Here is a 23352-nt window from a genome sequence, read left to right as displayed (position 1 = left end):
GAACTATCATAAAAAAAGAAACAGGATTAAGTAAAAAGTCTGATGATGTTCCAATAGACTCTGAATCTTTTAATAACTACTTTATTTGTTTGGTTGACAATATTATAGCTGATATAAATAATATTAAGCAAACCTCAGCTAACACTGCTAATAACATATTATGTAATACTCCCACCACCAATTCTACATTTAGATGGAAAGAAGTCTCTCAGATAGATATAATTAAAGTAGTGAAAAAGTTCAAGAATTCTAATTGTAAAGATATGTTTGGGCTTTCAAATAGTTCAATCGAATCTGTAATTGACTGGTTAGCATACCCTCTTGCCATTGTCATTAACTCTTGTCTCCAATCTGGTTATTTTCCTGATCAGTTGAAGTTTTTTAAGGTCATTCCTATTCACAAATGTGGTGATATAAGTTCTCCAAACAATTATCATTCTATTACAATTATTTCTCCATTTACAAAAATCATTAAATCAGAAATCATTAAAATTCAAAAATCTCATTTAATCATCAGACAAGCGCTTAATTATTTTAATCATGTCAAATGAGATTGGAAAATAAACATTCATGTACTAAAACACGGAGAGGTGAACTCAGGGGGTTGAGTGGACTCTGGGCCAGGTTTTCATAGGTTTGGCAGCACAAGAAGGAATTGTCCAAATAGCACATTTATGATTCATATGCTTCACATCATACATGGCACCAAATTATCTCAAGGCTTGAGTTGATTCCAAAAAATGTTGTTCTTTAACTCCATCTTAGTCGTCATAATACAGTGATATACAGCATTATTGCAGCGAAACTTTTTCCTATAACCCACTTCTTTTAGCCTATCCCATAACTTCCCACCTTGCTATGTAAGAATTGCACATAATACAAATGTATGCATGAAGACGTTGAAATTATATGAACCCAGGGTTATGAACAATAAGCTGTAAGTGGAAAACACAATTGCCTTATACTAGGAAGAGCAAGGTTGTGCAAGTGGGAAAATTGAAAACAGGGTGCATATTATACATGATTATCATAACTTTTTCATTTCGCTTGTATTAAAAAATTGGGCACATATTATAATCATAAAATTGAGGTACAAATTTTGCCATTCAAAAGTCAATCAATTCTTGATAGCAAGAAGCATGTAGGAGGCCTTTTTGTGAAATGAGTCTGATCTAAGTCAATCTTCCAGATCATCACATGTGCAATCCTCATCCTAGATTTTCATTTCATCCATATAATTCCAACATGATGATGGTGGCTGTGTTATCATTTAGGCAGGTTAACTATTATTACCCTCTCCTCCTAATTTCTGTCCTCTTCTTCATTCAGCCATGTTTTCCATCTCGAAATATTCAAATGGGAAATATTTTCTCCCTCTGAGCCATTTGAGCTTCTCATTGTCTGTACTTAAGGAATGTTTATTGCTAGCCTGTGCTCTAGAGTGATGCAGTAAGAAGAATGTCATCAACACAGAAGATATCGGTGCATTTGCAATCAACATCTGATTTTGTATTAAAAAAGAATGATTTTTACCGTGATTTATTGGATAACTGTACTGTGTTTTAGTGCCAGTTCATCAGATATATAATGCCTGTTTACATAAGTATGATGTACTAGAACATCAGGCACTTAATACATGATGATTATGAATTAGGAAATGCCAGTTTTTATTATTTTGGAATATGTAAGCTTAATTTCCATAAATTAGAGCCCATAACTACAGCATATATCTGATTCAGTTCCTTTACACCACATTAATTATTACTATGTATTTATAACTGCATTATGTCACAATGATAAATGGCCCCAGTCCATCAACTCCAAGACTCATAAAAATAGAAAGGCTGAGCATATTGCTTGGTAGAAACATGATATTTTGCTAGCCACAACACCATAGTCAAATGTATTCCATTCTAGCAATGAAAGCAATGGCGAACCCTAATTTCTATATTATTTTATGATTTTCACTGTAGAAATTATAAACATTAAGAAAGAACTACATTGACTACAGGAAACAGTTTTTTTGGGATTAATGAAAAGTAGATTTAAATGGAGTTGAGAAACAGGAGAGTAATTGCTTCAGCACTTTAATATTCCATCACACTTCTTATTAACACTACATGCATATTATACACATTTTGCCACTTTTGATGGCCATGAAGATATCATTTTTTATAAACATATACTAAGAACAGCATTCAAATCCACAAAATATGACCTTTTACTTTATATTACAAATTACACAGCAGTCATAGTTTATGTTTTTATATACATAATAACTTGAAGAGATGGCAGTTTGAAATCATATACCTGAAATTGCAATGACAAAATTTCCAGGAGCATTATCATACACCTAACTAGTCAAAAGATTCACAGCAATGATTAATTTTTTCTGGGTTTTAGCTAAATTGGCAACTCTCTGAAATTAATACGTATTATTGTCTTACTCTCGATTACCCTGGCACAATAGAATATAACCAATGCATATTTCTTTATCAAATATTTTCCACCCTTGTGAAAATATATGAGCTTGAATGAACCTGTTTGAACTAAAGACAAAATCATCAATCTCTCAAGCGAAATCACAAAAAATTAACTTGGATATATGTGCATTGTAAATTTTCAAGAACTTCATGAAAAGGATGGCTAAGCTAGTTACACAGAAGAAAACTGCTCCTTTGGCAAATTAAATATCTAAATGCTCAAGATGAGATCAGTCAAGAGGAAACTGTAGTGTGTGAAAAAATTTGCCTATAGCTATATGCTGATCAAAACATATGAAATTTAAAAATATCATTAGGTATTTATTTACATGTGCATACTATAAGCACAAACATCAGATGTAAAAACGACTTCTTGTGCCCAAGTCAAAATTAAATGCTCTGAACAAAAATCTTTTTCGTGCAATTCGACAAAGCTAACAACAAAAGTACATTAAAGGGATAGAAATGCATAGATTATACAAAAGAGAAATTTATGCATATAGGATATGCCTTTCATGTCTCAAAAACCTAACTGGCTAATCCATGCAAGTGTAGTAGGACTTGCCTGTTATTGTCTGAGAATTCATGATTCCCTAGTGCATCCTCTAAGTGTTGATCAGCAGATGCATTGGGGATATCCCTTAAAAATACAATATGCACCAATCTAAAATAAAACAAATTCCGATGTAGGAACAGTATTCTAAATGTATTATGTACAATATGGCAGATAGGTAAAATCTATCCATGCAGAAAAAGAATCACAGAATTTTTCCCTATCACACATGCAACCATAGATATTCTCATTCACTTGCAATTTTTTCCACTGCATTATAAGGATACCTCATTTCTTAATTTCAATGGTAACATTTACCTTATATACACATATCACTACAAAATCCTTGACCTCTTCCACATATAGCATGATTTCAAAACATAACCCAGTAAAGCATGTTAACAATTTTAGTGACAACCAGTTACCACATAAAATTCACTGTACAAGGCAACATGGTCACAACATATTTTAAAATTAATGCTTTTGGCTGAATAAAAAGCTTTATTGAGCTTTGGTGAATATGAACTTCCAGTCAAGCATATTGTACTCAAGTCCAAGTACCTATACTATTGAAATCTTGAAAATTCAAGGTAAATACTTATCACCAATGTTTTGATTATTGTCAATTTTAAAATTTTATTTAAAATTGTCAACATAAAATTTTTGTCAATTTTAAACAAATTTTAAATATGCATTTATCATTTAAGAATTTTTCACACATGTTGATATATGTATTTTACAAGATATCAGTGCTATAAGTCTAGAACCATGTTTCATAATCATGGATTATTTTCAACAACAAACATTGGAATGTACGGCATAACAGAATTTTTATACATTAAAACACAGACTGCAAAAATTATTTTTGCAGTTTCTTGAAGACTTTGACATTTGTTATATGTATTGCTAACCTCACACCATTCTTATACATTTTATTTGAAGTTTAAAATTCTAACTTGTATCTCTTAATCAGTTGTAGATATTGGATTTTATTCAGAGTTGATGAATTTAATTTAAGAAATAGTTAAATAACAGTATTGAGATAACTCACAACCTACATGTTGAGGATCACATGTGAAGGAATCTGATACTGGAACTTATAAAAAATCCAAATTTTGTTTTTATTTAATAATACCATTGCAAATGCATGACACATCAGGTGATTCACTGCAATGGCATAAAGTCATATTCCTTTGTTTACATATTAACTAACAGATGCAACCAGAAACTAAGAGTACAGGAATGAAAGTATATATACAGTAAGAGTAAAAAATGTGGCTGTGTTTTTTCAGTGAAGAAATTTGACCTACAGTAAATGTCAACCGAAATTCAGATATTACTTAATTTAGAGATGGTAAATGAATATTATTTGGAAAAACAATCACCAGATAATAATTATTATTACTAAATGAGACCTCAGCATCAAAGCACCTTTTGTAAATTCTATTATAATTCATGGGCTTGACGTGGACAGATGATAAAATCATATTTGAAATCAGTGATGAATTAAGTAACAGCATTTTCTGCTCATTTATCACAAATGTGGATATTATTCCTTCAAATTTACAAGGAAGACTTGTTTGAGGTCATGCTACTTGTTTACTCTAGAATTAGATTACTTGGGAACTGAGTTGGTGCTGGCAAAACTTTTGGCATTAAAAAAATACTTTATCTTTAGAAAAAGAATAAATGCATAAAATACTGTTGGCCATAAAAATTCCCACAGCATCTGTTAACTCCTCAATCTCTTTTTAAAAAAGGAAAATGGCTCTATGTACCTGAAAATCCATTGTGATGCAATATGCTCCACCTGATTATTGTAGACATTCAAGGAAATCTATAAGTACACAAGTAGAGAAAAAACACATCTCTGCAGTTACATCGAGGAACACCTACTGCACAGTCATGCATAGGTTTATGGATTTTTAGTCTAATCATGATTTCCATCTGATATTTTTTTTACATTCATATAAAATATGCTAGGTAATCACAAAACTCAAAAGCTTGCCATACTGATATATTTAGGCAAAATTGCAAAGCTGGAAAATTATTGCACTGCTTAAGTTGAAATATGATATTGATGCCATTGAATCTCAACCCATTGTTCTTTTTCCGTAAGAAAAAAACTCTCAAGGAAAAATTTCATGCATAATTTTTCACAAACAATTCAATGAATAAATTCTTAAACCATGGCTCAAACATCATCTCAATAAAAGCTGCGGTTGGCCTCATCAACTATTTGGTGATTCAGTATTTCCACCATAAAAGAAATTCATGCTAGTGCATTCAAAATTTTATGAAAAATTAAAGAAAAACTTAGAATCTATTCCTTATCTAAAATAACCCTTTTCGTGGACTCTTAATAAGTTAAATGGCAGTAATTTCATCACTGAAAAGAAAGGGAAAGCATTGATTCTTTTTTCCCCAACTATGATACATAGCTTCTTCACATGATTATTAGGTAATTGCCATCAAATACCTATCCTGTAATCGATAAATAAGAGAAGGTAGGGCACATACCTTTCATGTCCAATGAGAAATGCATGAATGCCTGTAGAGCCATTTACTTTCATATTGCATACAAGAGAAACATAGTGACTGAAGTTCTAGCAGTGAATATACACAGAATAATTTGTATGATTATGAAATTAACAGGACATTTAAAATGAGATTGAGCAAAATTCAATTGGAATTTTATCATGACAATTTTTTTGTTTAATTTTTCCACTTCGATTATATCCATTTTAAGTAAAATATGACAAATTTAAAAAAATTCTCTTTTATATCACGTGATTTCCCAGTGTAACATTTTGAAATGGCTTTAAGAAACCAGAAAAAGGGTGAATTGGCTTAGAAATAAATACACACACTCTCGCAACTGAAATTTACTTATCTATTGATGATGGGGGATTTCCTTTAAAATTTAATCACGATTAAATATTTGTTCCTCGATCATCATTGCTCTATCTATTAATGGAAAAATGACCTTTTAATTAATTTATTTTTGCCAATATATATCCCAATTAGAAGAAATTGTTTATTTCCTCTGAATAGAAACTTAGATAAATGTAAACATTTTAATTAGCTGCATTGTTTTTTGTGACATTTTCCACCTAAGCACTTAGAATTTGTGCTAAGTGGATGCTAAAAAAACTTTTCTCTATTGCTCATTCATTAAAAATATTTTAATTTTTACCAAATAATGGTCTCAACTATATGAAAGACAATAAAATGTGAGCAAAGTGTTCATGTAATATTTGAAGTTAAAATAAAATAAACAGGGTGACTACAGTACTTTTCCAGCTATTAATTTCCTGGACTTCTCTAGGTTTTTTTCAAACACCACCTTGATCATAGCCATTCCTTGATTTTATTTGCAAATGGCCAAGTTATATGGTTTTCTCACTTTTTCTCCATTTTTCCCATCTCTTGCATTAGGAGCACAAAATCAGCGGGGTTAATTAGGTTGAGGGTATGGATGAAGCCACAAAGGGAAGTGAATGCTAAGCAAAGCTAAGAAGTTAATGAATGAATAGACACAAATTTACAACCGGATACAGTGGGTTGACAGGACATACCATTAATATGCTCAATGTTGAGAAAAACTAATATGACATCAAGAGAAGATCATATGTTCATCATGGTCTTATCATTGATACCCATAGAACTTCCTTTTCTCCTTATAACTTGTGTTCAACTAAGGAGGAGGCAGAAAAGGTTCTTGCCACCCTGCAATCACTTCAATTGTGATAGACATGCTGCGTAATAATTCTAAAATATGCCAAGGTCTTCAGTACTATTTTCTAATTACACTTTCCCTTTGTGTTAGTTCGAGTGAATTTTTAATCTGTAACTGAGTAGCTTTTGAATGTGTTGGTAAAAAACTATAGAGATCACCTCAAAAGTTAGTTTGAAAGAAGAGGGTAGAGTTCATCTCTTACTAAGCCCTCTGTAGCATGTGAGATTTGCACTCTGGGGAAGGTGGACCAGCTCCTTTCCCTGTGCTTACCCAGGAAGAACACCATGTTATTTAAGAGGTATCACTTGAACTTGAACCTGGGGCCCTTTTAGTAACTACCACACCCTTATGAGCCAAATGAGAAGGCAACGTCTTCCCATCAAGTCCAAAACCATAAGTTAGGGTAAGGTAATCTACTGGCAGACTGGGGAGACACATTAGGAGTGAGAAAAACATACAAAGGATTGGCTTTAGTATCACCCCATTAAAATGCCAACACTATAATGGAATCCCTAAACATAATACATAATGATATTCCTGACAAAGAATTGGTGATGCATCAAACTAATGATTTAAGTTTTTGCTATTAAGATATCTGAACTTAATTCCCTTAGATGATTCAGAATGACAGTATTTTGAAAAACTCTAGTAGAAAATACTTGATAAATGTTTACCTCATGCAAGTGAGAATCCATAAAACTGAAGGTTGTAAAATGAGTAATTTGTTCAACTTAGGGCCCTCTGCCTTTATTCATATGCGTTCATATTCAGCAAGATTGAGCCCACTATCATTCCCGCAAAGAAATTTTTTATGCCTGAGATAGTAAGATTTCATGCCTCAAATTCCCCTATGCGTGCCCTTACATTTCATGCCATGAAATATTGTTTTGAATTCCATATTGAAAATCTAGAAGCAACCTTTTAAAGTGTTCGCCTAATCACATGACTTTGAGACGGCTTCTTTATAAAAAGACTACATATATAAAATTACAGAAAATACAAGAGGCACATGTGTATTTGGGCACATTTTAATCCTCATCAACATCAGGAGTAAGGAAGGTGCTTTTCTCAGTGATGCAAGTAATGATTGCCGCCTGATTTCTAAGTATTGGCTGTCATTTACATTACAGGTTAATTCTTATCTGTAGCCACCCTGGTAAAATAGTGAATTTGCAGGTTATTAAGCTTTGTGAAGCCACAATAGCATAGACACTCAGTAAGTTCTTCATTAATAAAGATCATCAGTATTATTCAAGGAGACCTGCGGTTTAAAATTTTGCTCTTGGTAAACATGAGTGCATGTGCCACTACCTCCCTCCGCTATGATATGTAATGCCACATTTGATGATTTATTTTCAAAAGCAATGATGTGGAAACTAACTGTAGTGTCAAGGGACAATTTAAAAAAAAAGCATTTATTTTGCTTGAGAAAGAATGAGATTAAATAGCATACGTAAATAGGTGGTTACTTTTAATTACATGATCACTGTACAGAATTATTTATCAAAAAGGGATTTTTGATAATAAAAACTTGATATTACTATTTCCAAAATTACAGGTCATCGGTCCTGGGATGTCTAAAACAGTATTCTCATGAATTCCACCCTAAAATTCATAATATCGGAAATGAACGAAGCCAAGTGTCTGTCATTTCCTTGCCACATGGTCCCCATTAAGATAACATAAATAATTCAAATACAAACTTACATAGGAAATAACTATGTGCTAATTTACAAAGTTCAATTTTGCAGACAATGCAATTTTTCAAAAAAATATTTATTTTCTTGACTCTGAGTCCCGTTGTTTTTCTTCGATCTTTTCGTAAATTAAGGGAGATTTTTCCCATAAAATCCCCTTAATGGGGTGGTCAAATTGATTGGAAGGAAATAATTATAAGCTATCATATAAGTAAGCACCAAAACAATTTTCACTTAACTCAAAAACTATGTATGCAGGACATGGAAAAGGCATTGGCATAATTATAATATTAAAATCTTGAAAAGGACAAAGATAAACTGTGTGTATGGCAATCTTTTGAAGATCTGGTCCTCCTCATTTACAGCAGTCTAATGACAATAACTCAATAAAATAAGATAAAAGATGTTAGCTTTTACTTTGCAATTCACAACCGAAATCACAATAAAATATAATAACTCAAATATTCTAGATAATCGAGTATTTTTGTGGTTGTGGACAACTAATTATAATGATTTTTACAAAATAAATGATTTGTTTTAATAAACAAGTCATCAAATTTAATCAATCAGTCCTTTTTCCTTTAATATTAATGTAAAAAACTTATGATTTCCTCTGTACTGAATGTTGAGTTGAGATATGCACCAAGCCTGAAGTTTACACCTTGGCAGGAGCTTTTTTGGCGACAACAACCATGATTTTCTGAAGAAATCTGGTGACTATTACTGCAAAAAGAAATGATTAGTGAAATATTTTTCTAATTAAAAGGAGGGAAAAATATTTCATTTAAAATTTGGGAAGCAGATTACAGATATAAATTTTCAGGCAGAGTGAATGATAAAATGATATGATGAGAATAATAGTTTTAAATTAAATGCTTTCAGCCAGTAAAAAAATTAAATATTTCAAGAAATGCAGACGAAAATGATTAGTTAAGAATTTATGAGATATAAATAAAAAATATAAAAACCTTTGACTGTGGTCTCACAACCACCATGGCCTTTTGAAGGACCCTGGTAAAGGAGACTGAAACATAAATGGCAATAACACATTCTGATTAGTAAAACTGAAAAAAATTCAATTAAAAATGATAATTGAATCTCAAAAGGAAAAAGGCAACAGCCTACTGAAAATACACATGCAAAAGCATTTGCAATAAAACACATGAGACACAAGACACATAATGTGCACACCAATCACAGCAAGTGCTTATTAAAACAAAATTAAAACACAAAAGTTAATAATGATGTAGCAAGGCTGAAAGAAACCATGCCAAAATGATATAATAGAATGAGGTGATGAGAATTAAATTATTGTGTGTGTTTCCTCATCCTACAATAAAAAAGTGATGGTCAATGAGTACATAGTTATGCAGCAGGAAAATTACAAAAAAATTTGAGTAAATCTGGGTTTGAGTTACCATATTTGGGCACCTTTCATTTCCTACATAAACTCTTCAGAAACAGATAAGTGCATGGCATCCATAAACCAAAGAATGTCAGGAATCATAACATTTTCCTTCTGTATACCTAATCACATGTCAGAATGTTTACATCTCACAGATGTATGTGCATACAAATTCTACAAGAGCCAGCTCAGAAAAGGAAATACATACATGCCTTAATACCGTATTTCATAGCATTTGAGCATTTCTCTATTAATTTTTTAAATATTTGCTCCAAAATAATTTGCCTAAAATTACTGAAAAAAGGAGATTATTTTCTAGTGTTAATATGTAGTCTTTGTGATTGCAATTTTGCAACTTTGCAATTGATACTTAAGAAAATTAACAATAAGAAAATAACCAATATTTTCTCCATGCACAATATTCTATCACAATGCTTATATCACAGTACACTGATAGATCACAGTTCTTGATAAACTAAACTTCACACCTTCACCTAGGCTAATCCTATTAAAATTGATTTCTTAATTGACCTTTACTCTAGGCAGAGTAACTACCTAAGGTCATAAACAACATAAGTAACTGTATCACCGCAAGTCCCGGTATATAATGACTTTCTCAATCATTTCTGTTGTTTTCTAATATCTCCTATAACCAGGTTGAATGTATCATTCATACCATAAAACTTTTTGAGGCACTTAGTGATGAGTTAAAAGTGTCTGGAATATCTTTGATGCATATCTTGGTATACTTTTGTGAAATTGGTGTATAATTATCAGGGCCCTAAGAAATAAAACTGAAAGGGGGTAGAATTTTCCAAGCCTGTTAGTCATTGGCTTCCTCTATTTATGTGTATTGACCACTGTGGAATGAAAAGGAACTTATCACTTGAGTACTCTGAAAAGTTGATTATTTATTTTCAGGAAGGCTTCTTGGAAGAGATTCTATGCATCAGAACTACTATTACATTGGTTTTCTTGAACTATAATTATAATATTATTTTTCAAAACGTGAAAAACTCTCTCAATGACTTCTACCTATTGTCAAATAATCCTTTCCCGATGGCAACAACTAACAATTGCTATAGAAATTTTAGTGCCCCTTACACTATAGTGCTAATTTTTATAATATAATTTTTTATAATTTATAAATTCAATAAATTTGCTTAAATCATAAAATCTAACTAATTTGGATAGCATGCATTCATATTTGCCACTATTGCAACAATTATCTGAATATTTTCAATTTTTTAAAGTTCATTCAGTGACAGTTGAAATTTCTGATGATACACCCAACATAAAAAACAATTTTGGAAGATGAGAATTAGAGGAAAAATGAGAAACCATGAGGAACAAGATCTCTCATTTTGGAGAACTGGAATTGAAGATAATGATTCTAATCTTATTATTTTCTCCCCTTTTAGTGTAAGAATTGCTTTTTGGTGTTCTAAAAATAATAATTTTGGTGACTTAATGCTAATTAACATGAAATGTTAAATGTGGCAAAAAGTACATGGGAAAACTCTTATGAATTGGTGAGCACTTGCACATTTTGCGTTCTTTATTTATAAAGAATGCTTTTTTTTACAGAAGTATGTTTTCCAGGAATTATTATTAGCAGTAGTTCATCATATTAGAGTAGGTGTGAAATGGGACTAGGCTCCATTCACAACCATACTCCTAAGTGCTACCTAACATGGTACAAAATATCAATAAATCCCATACTACACCCATTACTTTAAATCATTCTTAGCTTTGCATACTCCCATGCCTCCCATTTTTTTCAACAGGGCACAAAAAAGCTCATAATATTTTGTAATGGCATTTCTATGAATAATTTTTCATAAGAAATTGACACTCTTTAAAATGTTTTCACTACATTTCTTGATACAATGTGTTTAAATGGAGTGGCAGCAATTCAAATGAATAGCAGGAAATTATTAAATTGAAACAAAAACTGGAATTAATTTAATTTGTTTGATTAATGATGGTTTAAGAGAACATTTTGATTGTGAGTTTTCAATCCTAATGCAACACATTAATGTTTTTAATAAATGTAGGATATCCTGTTGAAAAAAATCTCACAAGAAACTAAATATGGATAGGAAATAGACAGTGAGGTCCTAAAATTATTTAAATATCAATAAAACAGTGTTTGCTGTAAAGCGAACAATTTACATCAATTAAAAACCTGTTTCTTTCATATTTCGCCAGAAAAAGAAACGGAACCTGAGTGGGGGTGAACCCATCAACTTCTGCTCATCTTATTTATCTAATCATATGACTTTTCCCATGATGAAATAATTTTCAATAATGATTTCCCAATAATTTATTTGTTATGATATATTCAATTTCTGCAGAAAAGAGAAATAGCTACAACTTCAACAGCCAGAAGTGAAATTGTGACAATGAGTGGTTCCCTATGGGCCCATTTAACCTGTGAACTTCTGTGGCTTCTGTTTCTCTGGTAAATATTAATTCAATTACTGTTGTCAACAAATAATTGGTTTTGATATAATTCATAGTGCTCCTTGTTTTTTCCAATGATGTTCATGCATTCTTATTACTAAAACAATCAGGATGAAAACGTGATAAAAAATTAGAACTGGCTCAACAATTTAGAATGACACAGGAAGAGTAAAGGAGGGTACTTTTTGAGACTGCTTTCACAGATGAAGAGGAGATGGAGAGTGAAGATGAAGATCTTAGGAAAAAGGAATACAAAGTTCGTATGAAAAGTATGGGCAGCAATTTTTTCCTGACTATGCGTGAAGTGCTGAATTCAGACCGTCAGTTAAGAATTTGCATGTCCTATTGACATTGATAAGATGACAGTTCAGACTGCTATCACTGCCAATTTGGCGATGCGAAAGATCTGCGCTAAACTCATCCCAAAGGTCTTGGCAAACAACAAAGAGCAGAGTTGAGTATCTGCTTGCGAAGACCTCCTGCAACAGCATTGTGATGATTCCCCAGCCCCCTAACAGTCCCAAATTGGCACCAGCAGACTATTTCCTATTCCCAAAAGTGAAATCCTCCCTCAAAGGAAACCACCAATCAGGGAACCTTTGAGTTGTGAAAAAGCTGCTGGCAAAAGTGTGTTGACGCTCAAGGGATGTACTTTGAAGAATTTTGAAGGATTGTGCAATATCTGAAATACATCTATTTTTAATTATTCATTTCCCGATACTTTTTATACAAATCATGTATGCTTGGGTACCTCCTCTCACAACTCCGTATTTTGCTAACCAACAACTGAGCCACCGCCAGGAATCCCTGAACTGGGGATTAACAACTGACAGACTGCCCCCTGTACACCAGGCTATCGCTAAACAATGATGAGTGAATTCCCAACTGGGAAAACCTTTGGCATTATTTCCACTGACAAGCAAGCTAGAATTTTCATCACCTGGTGATGGAAGAAGTGAACAGGCAAAGCACTTTCCTTTGACAGACATTACACACACTAGGTTTGCCGATAGACAACATCTGCTAAAAGGAAAATGAAGATTTCTCCGCAATGTATTTCAAATGAGGAAGGCTACATGGAGCATCCATTGGGCTAGTGGAGGGAGAATGCTCTGTCCAACATAATGGTATTCTCAATATATGCCTTGGAACACACTGCTCAGCATTTTTGCTGAGAAGGCTTCCCGGGAGTATAGAAAATAAAGATTCAAATCTTCATGCTCTGAATATTGTTAATGCTTTGCTTTGGAATACATCCTACCAATGAGAATATCTGAATGGGCCAGCTACATATAATTTGGCCCTCAATAAATCTTAATTATGAAATAATGGATTCTATTCATTTTTCCTTAAAAGCAAGCTACAATACTTGCAGGAGTTCACTGAGTCATTTCAATCCCCTTAAACACCATGGGCATGGAACTGCGGTCACAGAATCAAAAGAGGTGCACCCTTGTGTGTCATTGAAAGAAGGCAAGAAAGATCGCCTCACCCTCCTGCCTTGAATGATACAATGAGCAAGGACCATGCTTATGGTCTTTCATTGTCTAATTCTGCCGGTAGGAAATATAAAAATGAATAAAACATGCAAAAATATGTCTTTTTGTATAATGAACTTATTATAATTGCTACTTGAACTTCTTCCTCTTCATGAACACTAAAAAAGAATATTATTCAAGAGTAAGTTGAAAGATAGGTATTCATCATTTTTTTTGATGAAGAATATTTGCAATATTTTTTGATGAGATATAAATTTACAGTTGAGTGAATGCATGTGTGTAGTTCCTCACATATAATTTCATTATTCCAATTGATGGCTAACATCTAAAGAAGTGAAGGAAATGTTGGAAGGAAGGAAAATAAAAACACTTTTAGGAAAACTTAACAAAATTAATGCTCATGAACAAAAAAATAGCATCCTGAAAAACAAATATTAATAAAATATACAGAAGACCCACACTGAGAGAATTATGTAATTTAGTTCCTTCATTGAACATTGGACTTATTGTTAACATTGTATTCATTAGGGGCAAAATGGCAAGGCCCTCAGTAGGTGAATGTAGCTAAGCGAAACACATAAAAAAATATAGCAACTGCCAAAGAAAAAACAAAAAATAACTTTCTCTTACATGGAAAGCCTCTTTTATAAAATGATATTAGCTGGAAAGCCAGCATGGATGATATTTGAAGCAAAGCATACAACAGTTTCGCAGAGCAGATATGATTATTTACATCTCAATGACACCTTGGAAAAAATGAAAACTATATAGAAGGAGGTATTTTAACAAAGTTACAGTTATGTTATGTGACATGTGTGAAGAGGAAGATTTATTTCAATGAAGGAAGCAGTAAACTGTTTTTGGAATTAAATAGTCAAAATAGGGATATCTACAAGAAATATAGGTATTTAGGATGTAGTATCTTTCAGTGTAATAATTAATGAAAATTTATAGAAAATATTTACTGAATTAGTTGGATATTTTAAAAAGACATGTACAGTATATAAAACTGCAATTTATACGAGGAGCTACTACATAAGTGGCTGCAATTAATAAATCCATTTTAAATAAGTAAGACACTGATTTATTAAGTGAAGAACACAATGTATATTTTCACCGTTCTTTATTTTCGTACTCGTACAACTAGTTTCAACGCTTAGGCGTCATCATCAGGTACAAATTAATCAAGTTGTGGACCATTTATATACCTTCATGAGGGAGAAGGGGATAGATGAGAGAGGGGAGGAAGGAGGGGAAAAAGTAGAGTTGCAATCAGCATAGATGGGAAGGGGGAGAGATGGTAAGAGAGAGAGAAGCGTCAGGAAAGGTCATTGGTGGATTCACAGTGGGTGGGGGGAAGTATTAATTAATTAGAGGTATTAATTAATTAACGGCTGTGGTATTAATTCATTAATACCTCTCCCCAATCCTGGAAGTATCCCTTTCCTTCACGGAAAGACCCAATCACCCCCCCCCCCTCTGTAAACTAACCGATCACCTTTCCTGATGCTTAACACCCCTCTCCCCCTTACCATCTATGCAGATCGCAACCCCACTTTTTTCCCCTCCTTACCCCCCTCTCCCTCATGAATGGTACATAAATGGACTGCAACTTGATTAATTTGTACCTAATGATGATGATGCCTAAGCGTTGAAACTAATTGTACGAGTACAAAAATTAAGATTGGTGGAAATATACATTGTGTTCTTCATTTAATGAACATGACCTTCCACAAAGTTGAGCCTGAGGCAATTTAAGACATGATTTTATATTCTGTACATAAGAGGACAAAGATAAGATTTGACATACAAATGAAATAAACAAATACTTCGGCACAATAATGGGAAAAACTTCAACCATTTCACACGTAACCATGAATTTAAAGTGCATGTCAATGCAAATGCCAATACAAGTGGTCTGAAAGGCAAAGAACACTTGCTTGCAACAGGTGACAACTCTGTTAAGCAGTGTGCAGTTTTGCTTTGGTGCAAAGGCTAGCTTGTGTTCTACATGTCCCAATAGGAATTTCCTTTGATATGATTTTACCTCTCAGAACTAGCTATGGTTATCTTCAGGAATATTTCTTTGAATCCCTTCCATCAATTTTACAAAACACATCATAACTATTAAAACTGCTAAACATGATTATTGCCATTATATTTACACATATATTTCTTGATGGAATTTTAAATGAAAATATTTCATTGAAAGTAATGGATAATTACATAAAACAGGAAGTAAAGAGCTAAATAATATTTCTTTGTTGAAATAACAAAGTACTTTTTTTACTTTAAAGCAAAATTATCAAGTAAATACTTAAAAAGTGATTGATACTGCATATGTAGATAATATGTTGTTTTAAAATATATATATGCCTACTGGAGAATAAATTTCTGTAAATTGACTGTTGATATTTCAATTAAGAAACATATCAAATTAATTTTACAAAAGATATTCATAGGTAAATTGATTATATGCTGTCTTTTCAGTTTCTTGCCTTTTATTTCAATTTGTTATCACCAAAATACCAGCCCATAAAAGTAACATCCATCCAAAAATGAAACCATAAAAGACTGCCCTTAAAAACATGATTAGGAATATAAAGGAAATGAGATAAGAGATAACTAGCATGGGAACAGGAATACCCTCTTACTCAAAATGATGGGCAAAAGAAATATGAGGATGGCCTGAGAAAAGAACTGGGCAAAGGGGACAATTATTATGATTAATAGTACTGCTGGCAACTGAGGGAGGTGTAAGTGATATGCTGGAAAATTAGGTGTGCTGTGCTAACATTTGTGCACTGACAGAGCAGAGTTAGGAAGAGATATAAAGATTAATTTCAAACAAGTCCATGGGTTTTGATACAGAATCTATCCTCGGAATATAATGTTTGGCTGGAAGTTTCTATGGATCTATATCCGGCAGTTTAAGGAAGCCATGCATGCCTTCTCAGGTAAAATAATGATACCCCTGGACTTTTGTTGTTGCACTCACGTCTAAGGAAGCCAGATTCAGTTAAAACCATAAGTGATTTAAAATAAGCATTAATTTATTAATCAATTAGAGAGAACATATGGAAGCATAAGGTGCTGAAATTTTGACAAGAATGCATCTGTTACCTTAGTTGGAAATAATGAAAACACATTGACAAGATGGAAGCCAGTTTAGCTTGTAATTCAGTAAGCAACATTTGAAAGTGCATTCTTGGCCTTTTGAATAGACAAGCTAATTAGGAAAGAGGTAAGTGATCTTGAACACAAAACCTCAAAATATTTTCCAATTGAAAAGCAAAGTTCTGCATAACTATCTACTCTCAAGGCATTGTGCATATATGGCATACAGAATTAGCAAATCCAAGTTAAAAGCTGAATTGACTACTTTTCCTTGCCTTCATTGCAGCCACCATTTTGGCCACTTAACGGATAAATATAATTTAGCAGAGAAAATCTCTTTGTTATTAGTGCTTCATCAAGTGACAATATTGCCCACTAGGGGCTCGGCAGTCTCTGACGTTGCCATCTTGGATGTGGGAGGAGACTCCTTAGGGCATGTTAACAATAATTTCTGCAATGCCTTAGTTGTTTTAACTGCACAGAAAGAAATAGAATGAAGGAATGCTATGACTCTTTGGGCATTATTAAATTAAAGGCCACAATGAACATTTTGAGCAAAATTAGTTAAACATGAAAAACAATGACTGAAGAGGAATTAAAAAAATGAGAGCATTTTCTAAAATGGAATAAAATGATCACCTAAAGTCCTAAAAAGAAACAGGATAGGCACACATTTATAGAAATGAAAATGACAGTCATAATATTTTTACTCTTTTAAAGAACTAGTCATACAGCAAATGACATCTCTTTTCTGTTCACCATTCTATTAACCTTAATGTGCATTTATTATGCCATCACAAGAAATCCATAGCGCCCCTGAGGTTATTTCCTTTAGAGATAATTAACTGATGATTCATGTCCATATATGGAACTAGTTGAACTACACATCTGTATTAAGGGTGAACACATTTAGAGATTCACACAAAAGCTTTAACGAAAATTATTAAATTTGAAAAATGAAATCTCAATTCAAGTAGGTAATTATTTTGCAAAGATACAAAAAGTAACCCTTGATTTATAAAAAGAATGACTCTTTCTACATTTTGCATCAGAATACTGATTGTTAAAATAAAAATACTAATTATTCAGCCAAAAGTATTTTCGATTACTTATGCAACTTAATGTTTTGTAACTTTGTCTAGCCTGAAATTAAACTTTATCCTTGAGGAATCAAGTGGATATTCTTGCCATGACCCTCTATCAGGAAAATTTAAGGGTTTTCTTTCAGTTCAAGAAAATGCATTGGGCATTGGGTGATCTGAGTCACTCTACTTTTTAGAATAACTTTTAAAATATGAGGGCAGATTCATACCTTGCTGGGTAAAAGTAGGTGTTAGGGAAAAAAATGTCTTTTATAGTGGAGTATTAGGGCTAACCTCGCATGCCTCCAGATCATATTATTGCTTTGTATGACGTTTCTTTGACTATCGTGGGAATAAAAAATGAGAACTTGAAATTATTAAAATTTCTGCTTGATTGATAAAAGAAAAATATTTCAGAAAATGGATGAGTCAGAAACTTTTATAATTCTGTTGGGTCAAGTTTTCAACAACATGGTGGCACCAAGAAATTAGAATACGTTCTAAAATGTAATACTTTATTATTTATATTCAATTTAAAATGGAGTTTTGAAGTTCAAGGCAAAAATATGCTCCATATAAACCTAAAAAAGAATTAATTATTCACCGAAATTGTCATTAAATATTTCACATACATTAATCATATTAAGCTACATGTGAGTGCTTGAGCAGAAAATGCGAAAAATGCATCATTTCCTCTGCTTTTTCAACAGGTGTCATTAAATCACTGATTTTTACCATCCCTTGCCTTTTATGAGGAAGAATTGGTTCGATTATATAATTTTTGAAACTATTCCAAATTTGTGCAAAATTAAAAAAAATAACTACTTTGAAGCAAATGCTGGGTATTTTCTAAACTTAAAAATGGAACTGTCATTAAAACTTATAGAAGCAATGAGCTGCATGAAATGTTTCATGCATTTCATAAAACAGACCACCACTGTAAGTCTACAAGCTGACCGACTGCCTAAATTTATTAGATAAAACACTGAATAAAAAATTTGGGTCAATAAATTTGAGTAGTACATTTTGATCTTTTTCTGAGTTCATGATTCAATTTTTGCTGCATGAAAATAACAGAGGTCTAAAGTCAACTAAAGAGTTTCAATATTATTACTGAAAACTTACCTAGAAAACGCTGAACTGGCTTAGGCTTATTTTTCCAAGCAATAAAGATCAGGTACACAGGAACACTTGTAAGTATCATGGCACACCCATACCCTAAAATAAATTAAAGCAATCCCTATTATTTCATGAAAATTATTTATTCATTTTCTTCTGCCATACTCCATTTAATGAAGTCACTATTAACCCTAAAACTATTTTATAGGTAATTACCTCTCAAAGAACAAAAAGCTTTGTGAACCATAACATTAGGTCCCTAAACTTTTTCCTTAAGCTTATCTATCTTGTCTAACTTCTGAACTCTCTATGGAAACCATTCTTGCAAAGTATCAAGCATTTTCTGAAAGATTCAGTATAGGCATTCTATTATTCCAATTTGGTAGCTATTGTGACCTTGTTTAAAAAAAAATGTAATTCACCACTCTGGTGAGGGAAGAAGATTGCACATTGGTGTAGATCAATAGGCAGCCTTCTGTTTACAAAATCTATGAAATGCCTTACACATAAACACACACACAAAATATATAATTCACATTGGAATCTCCAAATTTGAGCTTTAAATCATTTTCAAAAATGCCATTAGTGCTGTAATTAGTTCATTATATCCATATGGATATAATTAGCACTCTTTATTGAATTATGATGCATTTCTGCTATTATAAATGCCTTTCAAGTAGTCAAACTTAGTTCTAGAGTGATACCTCAGAGACTGAATCATCTCTTGAGCAATGGCTACAAGAATAAATATCAGCAATAAATGGGGACATTTTTTATGCATCATATGAGATCCATCAATAAATGATGCAACAGTGTTGATTAAAATAATCTGCTACATTGGAACGAGTAATTCCTGAATCCTTCTCTTTTCATTCTGGTTAAATTTTCGCCCAAGGAAAACTTAGCATATCATACATAAGCTTTCTAAAAAAAAGTTTTGGCTGACTCAAAGATGAAGTATCAGTGAATCAATATTGCACAATTGTGTAAAATGTGAACTTCAACACAAATTCTAAATATGTTTTCAAAAATGTATAACTCCTTCTATCAACTCCACTCCTTTAAAATCTGAAGAAATCATTTTTGGCAGTATGGGGAAAATAGAAAAAACAACCACATAAGTTAGCACATTTTTTTCACAAAAATGAATTAGGATAACAAGCCTGCAGTAAGTAGCTATTCATATTGTGATTTTGAGTAAAACTGAAGTAATCAAAGGAAAATTTTTGAGTTATGATGGAATACATACATATATGGTAGAAATTTATTCATATAATATTGGCTGGCGACGGTTCCCTGGTAAAATGGATTGATTCTGACAGGGAGGGAAAAACTAAACTTTATGGTCATTTCAATAGAAGGATATCCCAATCAAAGTGTTATGCATCGTTTGAGGTTGTCTTTGAATATTGGCATTTATTGCATTGATCAAACATAAATGTTGGTAAAAATACCAGCAAAGAGGTGTGGAAACTTAATTGGAATGGCTGCCAACACAAGTTTCACTTTTTAGACCATGGAGGCAAGTTTGAGATGCCATTTCTCTCATAGGCAGCCTTACAAAAGTTCCAGGCCCAAAAATTAGAAAATGTGTTCAGTAATTAAAGAGATGAATCAGATTTAAGAAGTGCTATTGATAATTTTGCTGCTGGTCATAATAATGATATGTACTTTTAATAAACAATCTGTAGATTTTTCAATAACATTATATCCAGGGGATAAAGATGGTGAAACTTGTTGAAGCTAAGGTGACAAACTCTTCAAACTGAAAAATGTTTTTGTCCAGAATATGTGATGCAATGTCAAATAAGGTCACAATAGAAAAGTAATGCATCAGCCAAGAGCAAATAGTGAAGTAATCAAAGATTCACCCTGATGATATGAGGTATAATTATTAGATCTTAATTGTGTTTGATTTCATTCAGGTTAATATAAAGTTGAATCAAAAATATTCAATTTCATTATTTCTATTCTTTCAATTGGTACTTTCATCTTTTGATGAAACATTCATCCTAGGAAGTATGCATGTACTATTATCATTTGATTATTTAAAAATAACTCACCTGTTTCAACAGGGCTGGCAATCATGGGTACAACAGTGACAAACACACTACAAATAATGTATACTATTGGGAAGAATAAATTAACTTTAATTGGTCTTGGGAGGTCAGGCTGAGTCCATCGAAGCACTGGAAGACAGAGTACTGCAACCCCAATGCTCAACTGAAACATCAAAGAACAGTCAAATAAGGCACTTCATTTCTTAAAAAGTCACACATTTATGATTAACCTAAGAGGGCATTTAAAAAAATCACATGAGAACATATACAACCGGTATATATTCAGTTTTCCACAGGGCCTCATGAAAGGGTTCCTCATGGGGTCCTAGATGGAGAACACTTTATAAATTTAGAAGTAAGCAATTATCCTGATTTTCCTTGGCAGTGACAGAATAAAAATTAAAAATAGATAAATCAATTACAAATCACTTAGTAAGATTATTTATCATTTAACAGGAATCCAGGTAAAATTCCCCAAATCTGCAATGTACATATTTCCATTAAATTCTAGGTTTTGCTAAATAAAATATGTTACAACCACAATTTTCTGGTTTGGCAGATAATATTGCAAAATATGCATGCCACACAACATTAGCCCCACAATGGGCACATGGACCATTTACACTCTGCCCATAGCACTGAGGAACAGAATTAGTTGAGTATGTCTAATTTTAAAATCAAATTACTCACCCATGTAGCAAATCCTACATAATTGATGAGGGCAAATATATCTCGCACGGTCAAGTAGAGCATGGAGAGAAGAGCCTAGAAATAATTACACAGACATCACATCCATTAGTATTAAAGGAGTTTGAATATATGAGAATGACAAATTTCTAGGTATTAATTAAGTAGAAGGACATACTTTTTCAGTAACATGTGCTGTCCATTAAACAGTCAATAACCTTATAAGTATATGTCAGGAGAGCCTTATCAGGATGGTAGTGAAGTAGACAGGAGCACTTGGCCAGAGCCAACAAGGTTTCCAGTTTAAACTCAAGTAATATCTCTCAAAAAACAGCTAAACCCAAGAATTGTTCATTTCAGGGCATTAAAAGTTTTTGGGAAGTTGGGGATAAAAAATTAAGATAGTTCTCATAATAATCATTGTCAATTACGTCATTTTGAAAAAATGTGCAATTAGAAGCAAGAAGGATATCTGAGAGAGGAGAATGGATGAAGAAGTATTATCATTAAAATTCTCTCATTGAAAAGTAGACAGGGCTCCACTGTTGAATGGTCACTCTGAGAAACAGAGTATTGAATTTTCTGTAAAGGTCCATGGTAAAAATTTGACTTCCATTTGAAAATATGCCAGTTTTAGAATCCAAACTGGGTCCATGAGTTATGAGAAGATGCTGCAGAAACTAGCCCCCGAACTAATCCAATATCTATGAACTCTGCATTGTTTCTGCACGGGTAATTGAGAAATGTGGCAGAGTTTGAAAAAGGTCACTTTTCATTTTAAAACCTCAAGAGAAAAAAACTATGGCCAATCATAGATATGAAAAGGATTATTTGCCTGGAAACTGTTTTTCAGGGAAATTTGAATTTGAGACCAACAGCAAACAATTACTGCGAGGGCAAATTGAAAAGCACTATGAAGAGAGAATTCAAGAGTACGTGAAACCATTTGGGAATAAATGGGTGGTCCCTGAAATTTCCTATGCTGGTTTTTCATACCCAAACTAAACACATCAAATGCAATATTACAGAAAATCTGCCTCATGAAAAATACAAGCATCAATGTGAGCATAATAAATTTTGTGATAATTATGGAAAAGAAGGGACTATCACAGCTGTTACAACATTGTTACCAATATTTATGCTCAAATAATACATGGATATCTCTGAGTACCCAATGAGAAAAAAGTTCATGAACCAGAAATGAGTAAAACATATGAAACAATTATGCCCTCTTCCAGGGCACAATGTGCTTAGATGAGTTAACCCCTGAATCAAGGGCCATTAAATTGCAATGGGAATTCAATATGTATGAATGCAGACATGATTAAGTGAGCTAATTGAATCTTTCAGGTTTTTAAGGTATCTCTGAATAATGTCCTGTTGTTCCCAAGGGTACTTTAGCATTTTCACATATTGAATTACCTAGTCTGGCATTCAGTGAACAA

The 23352-nt window shown here is 32.7% G+C and overlaps 1 protein-coding gene across 2 annotated transcripts in view; it reads right to left on the bottom strand.

Moving 5' to 3' along the window:
• Window positions 1-2084: 2084 nt before the first annotated feature.
• Window positions 2085-23352, bottom strand: part of LOC139688425 (Y+L amino acid transporter 2) — a 215676-nt gene continuing 194408 nt past the window's right edge. Inside the window, exons 9-13 of one of the 2 annotated variants that reach the window (XM_071585996.1) lie at window positions 21911-21985; window positions 21224-21383; window positions 19167-19259; window positions 9441-9496; window positions 2085-9195 (exon numbers count right to left, since the gene is read on the bottom strand). In XM_071585996.1, the coding sequence (XP_071442097.1) occupies window positions 9193-9195; window positions 9441-9496; window positions 19167-19259; window positions 21224-21383; window positions 21911-21985 (387 nt within the window). In that variant the 3' untranslated portion in view covers window positions 2085-9192. The remainder of the gene's footprint in view (window positions 9196-9440; window positions 9497-19166; window positions 19260-21223; window positions 21384-21910; window positions 21986-23352) is intronic. The other variant, XM_071585995.1, reaches the window with a different exon arrangement.

The sequence above is a fragment of the Hetaerina americana genome, unplaced genomic scaffold, assembly GCF_022747635.1.
Source record: "Hetaerina americana unplaced genomic scaffold, ioHetAmer1.1.p SCAF_2, whole genome shotgun sequence".
Taxonomy (NCBI): domain Eukaryota; kingdom Metazoa; phylum Arthropoda; class Insecta; order Odonata; family Calopterygidae; genus Hetaerina; species Hetaerina americana.
Note: the sequence above shows the minus strand (reverse complement) of the source record. Positions and strands in the feature narration are given on the sequence as shown.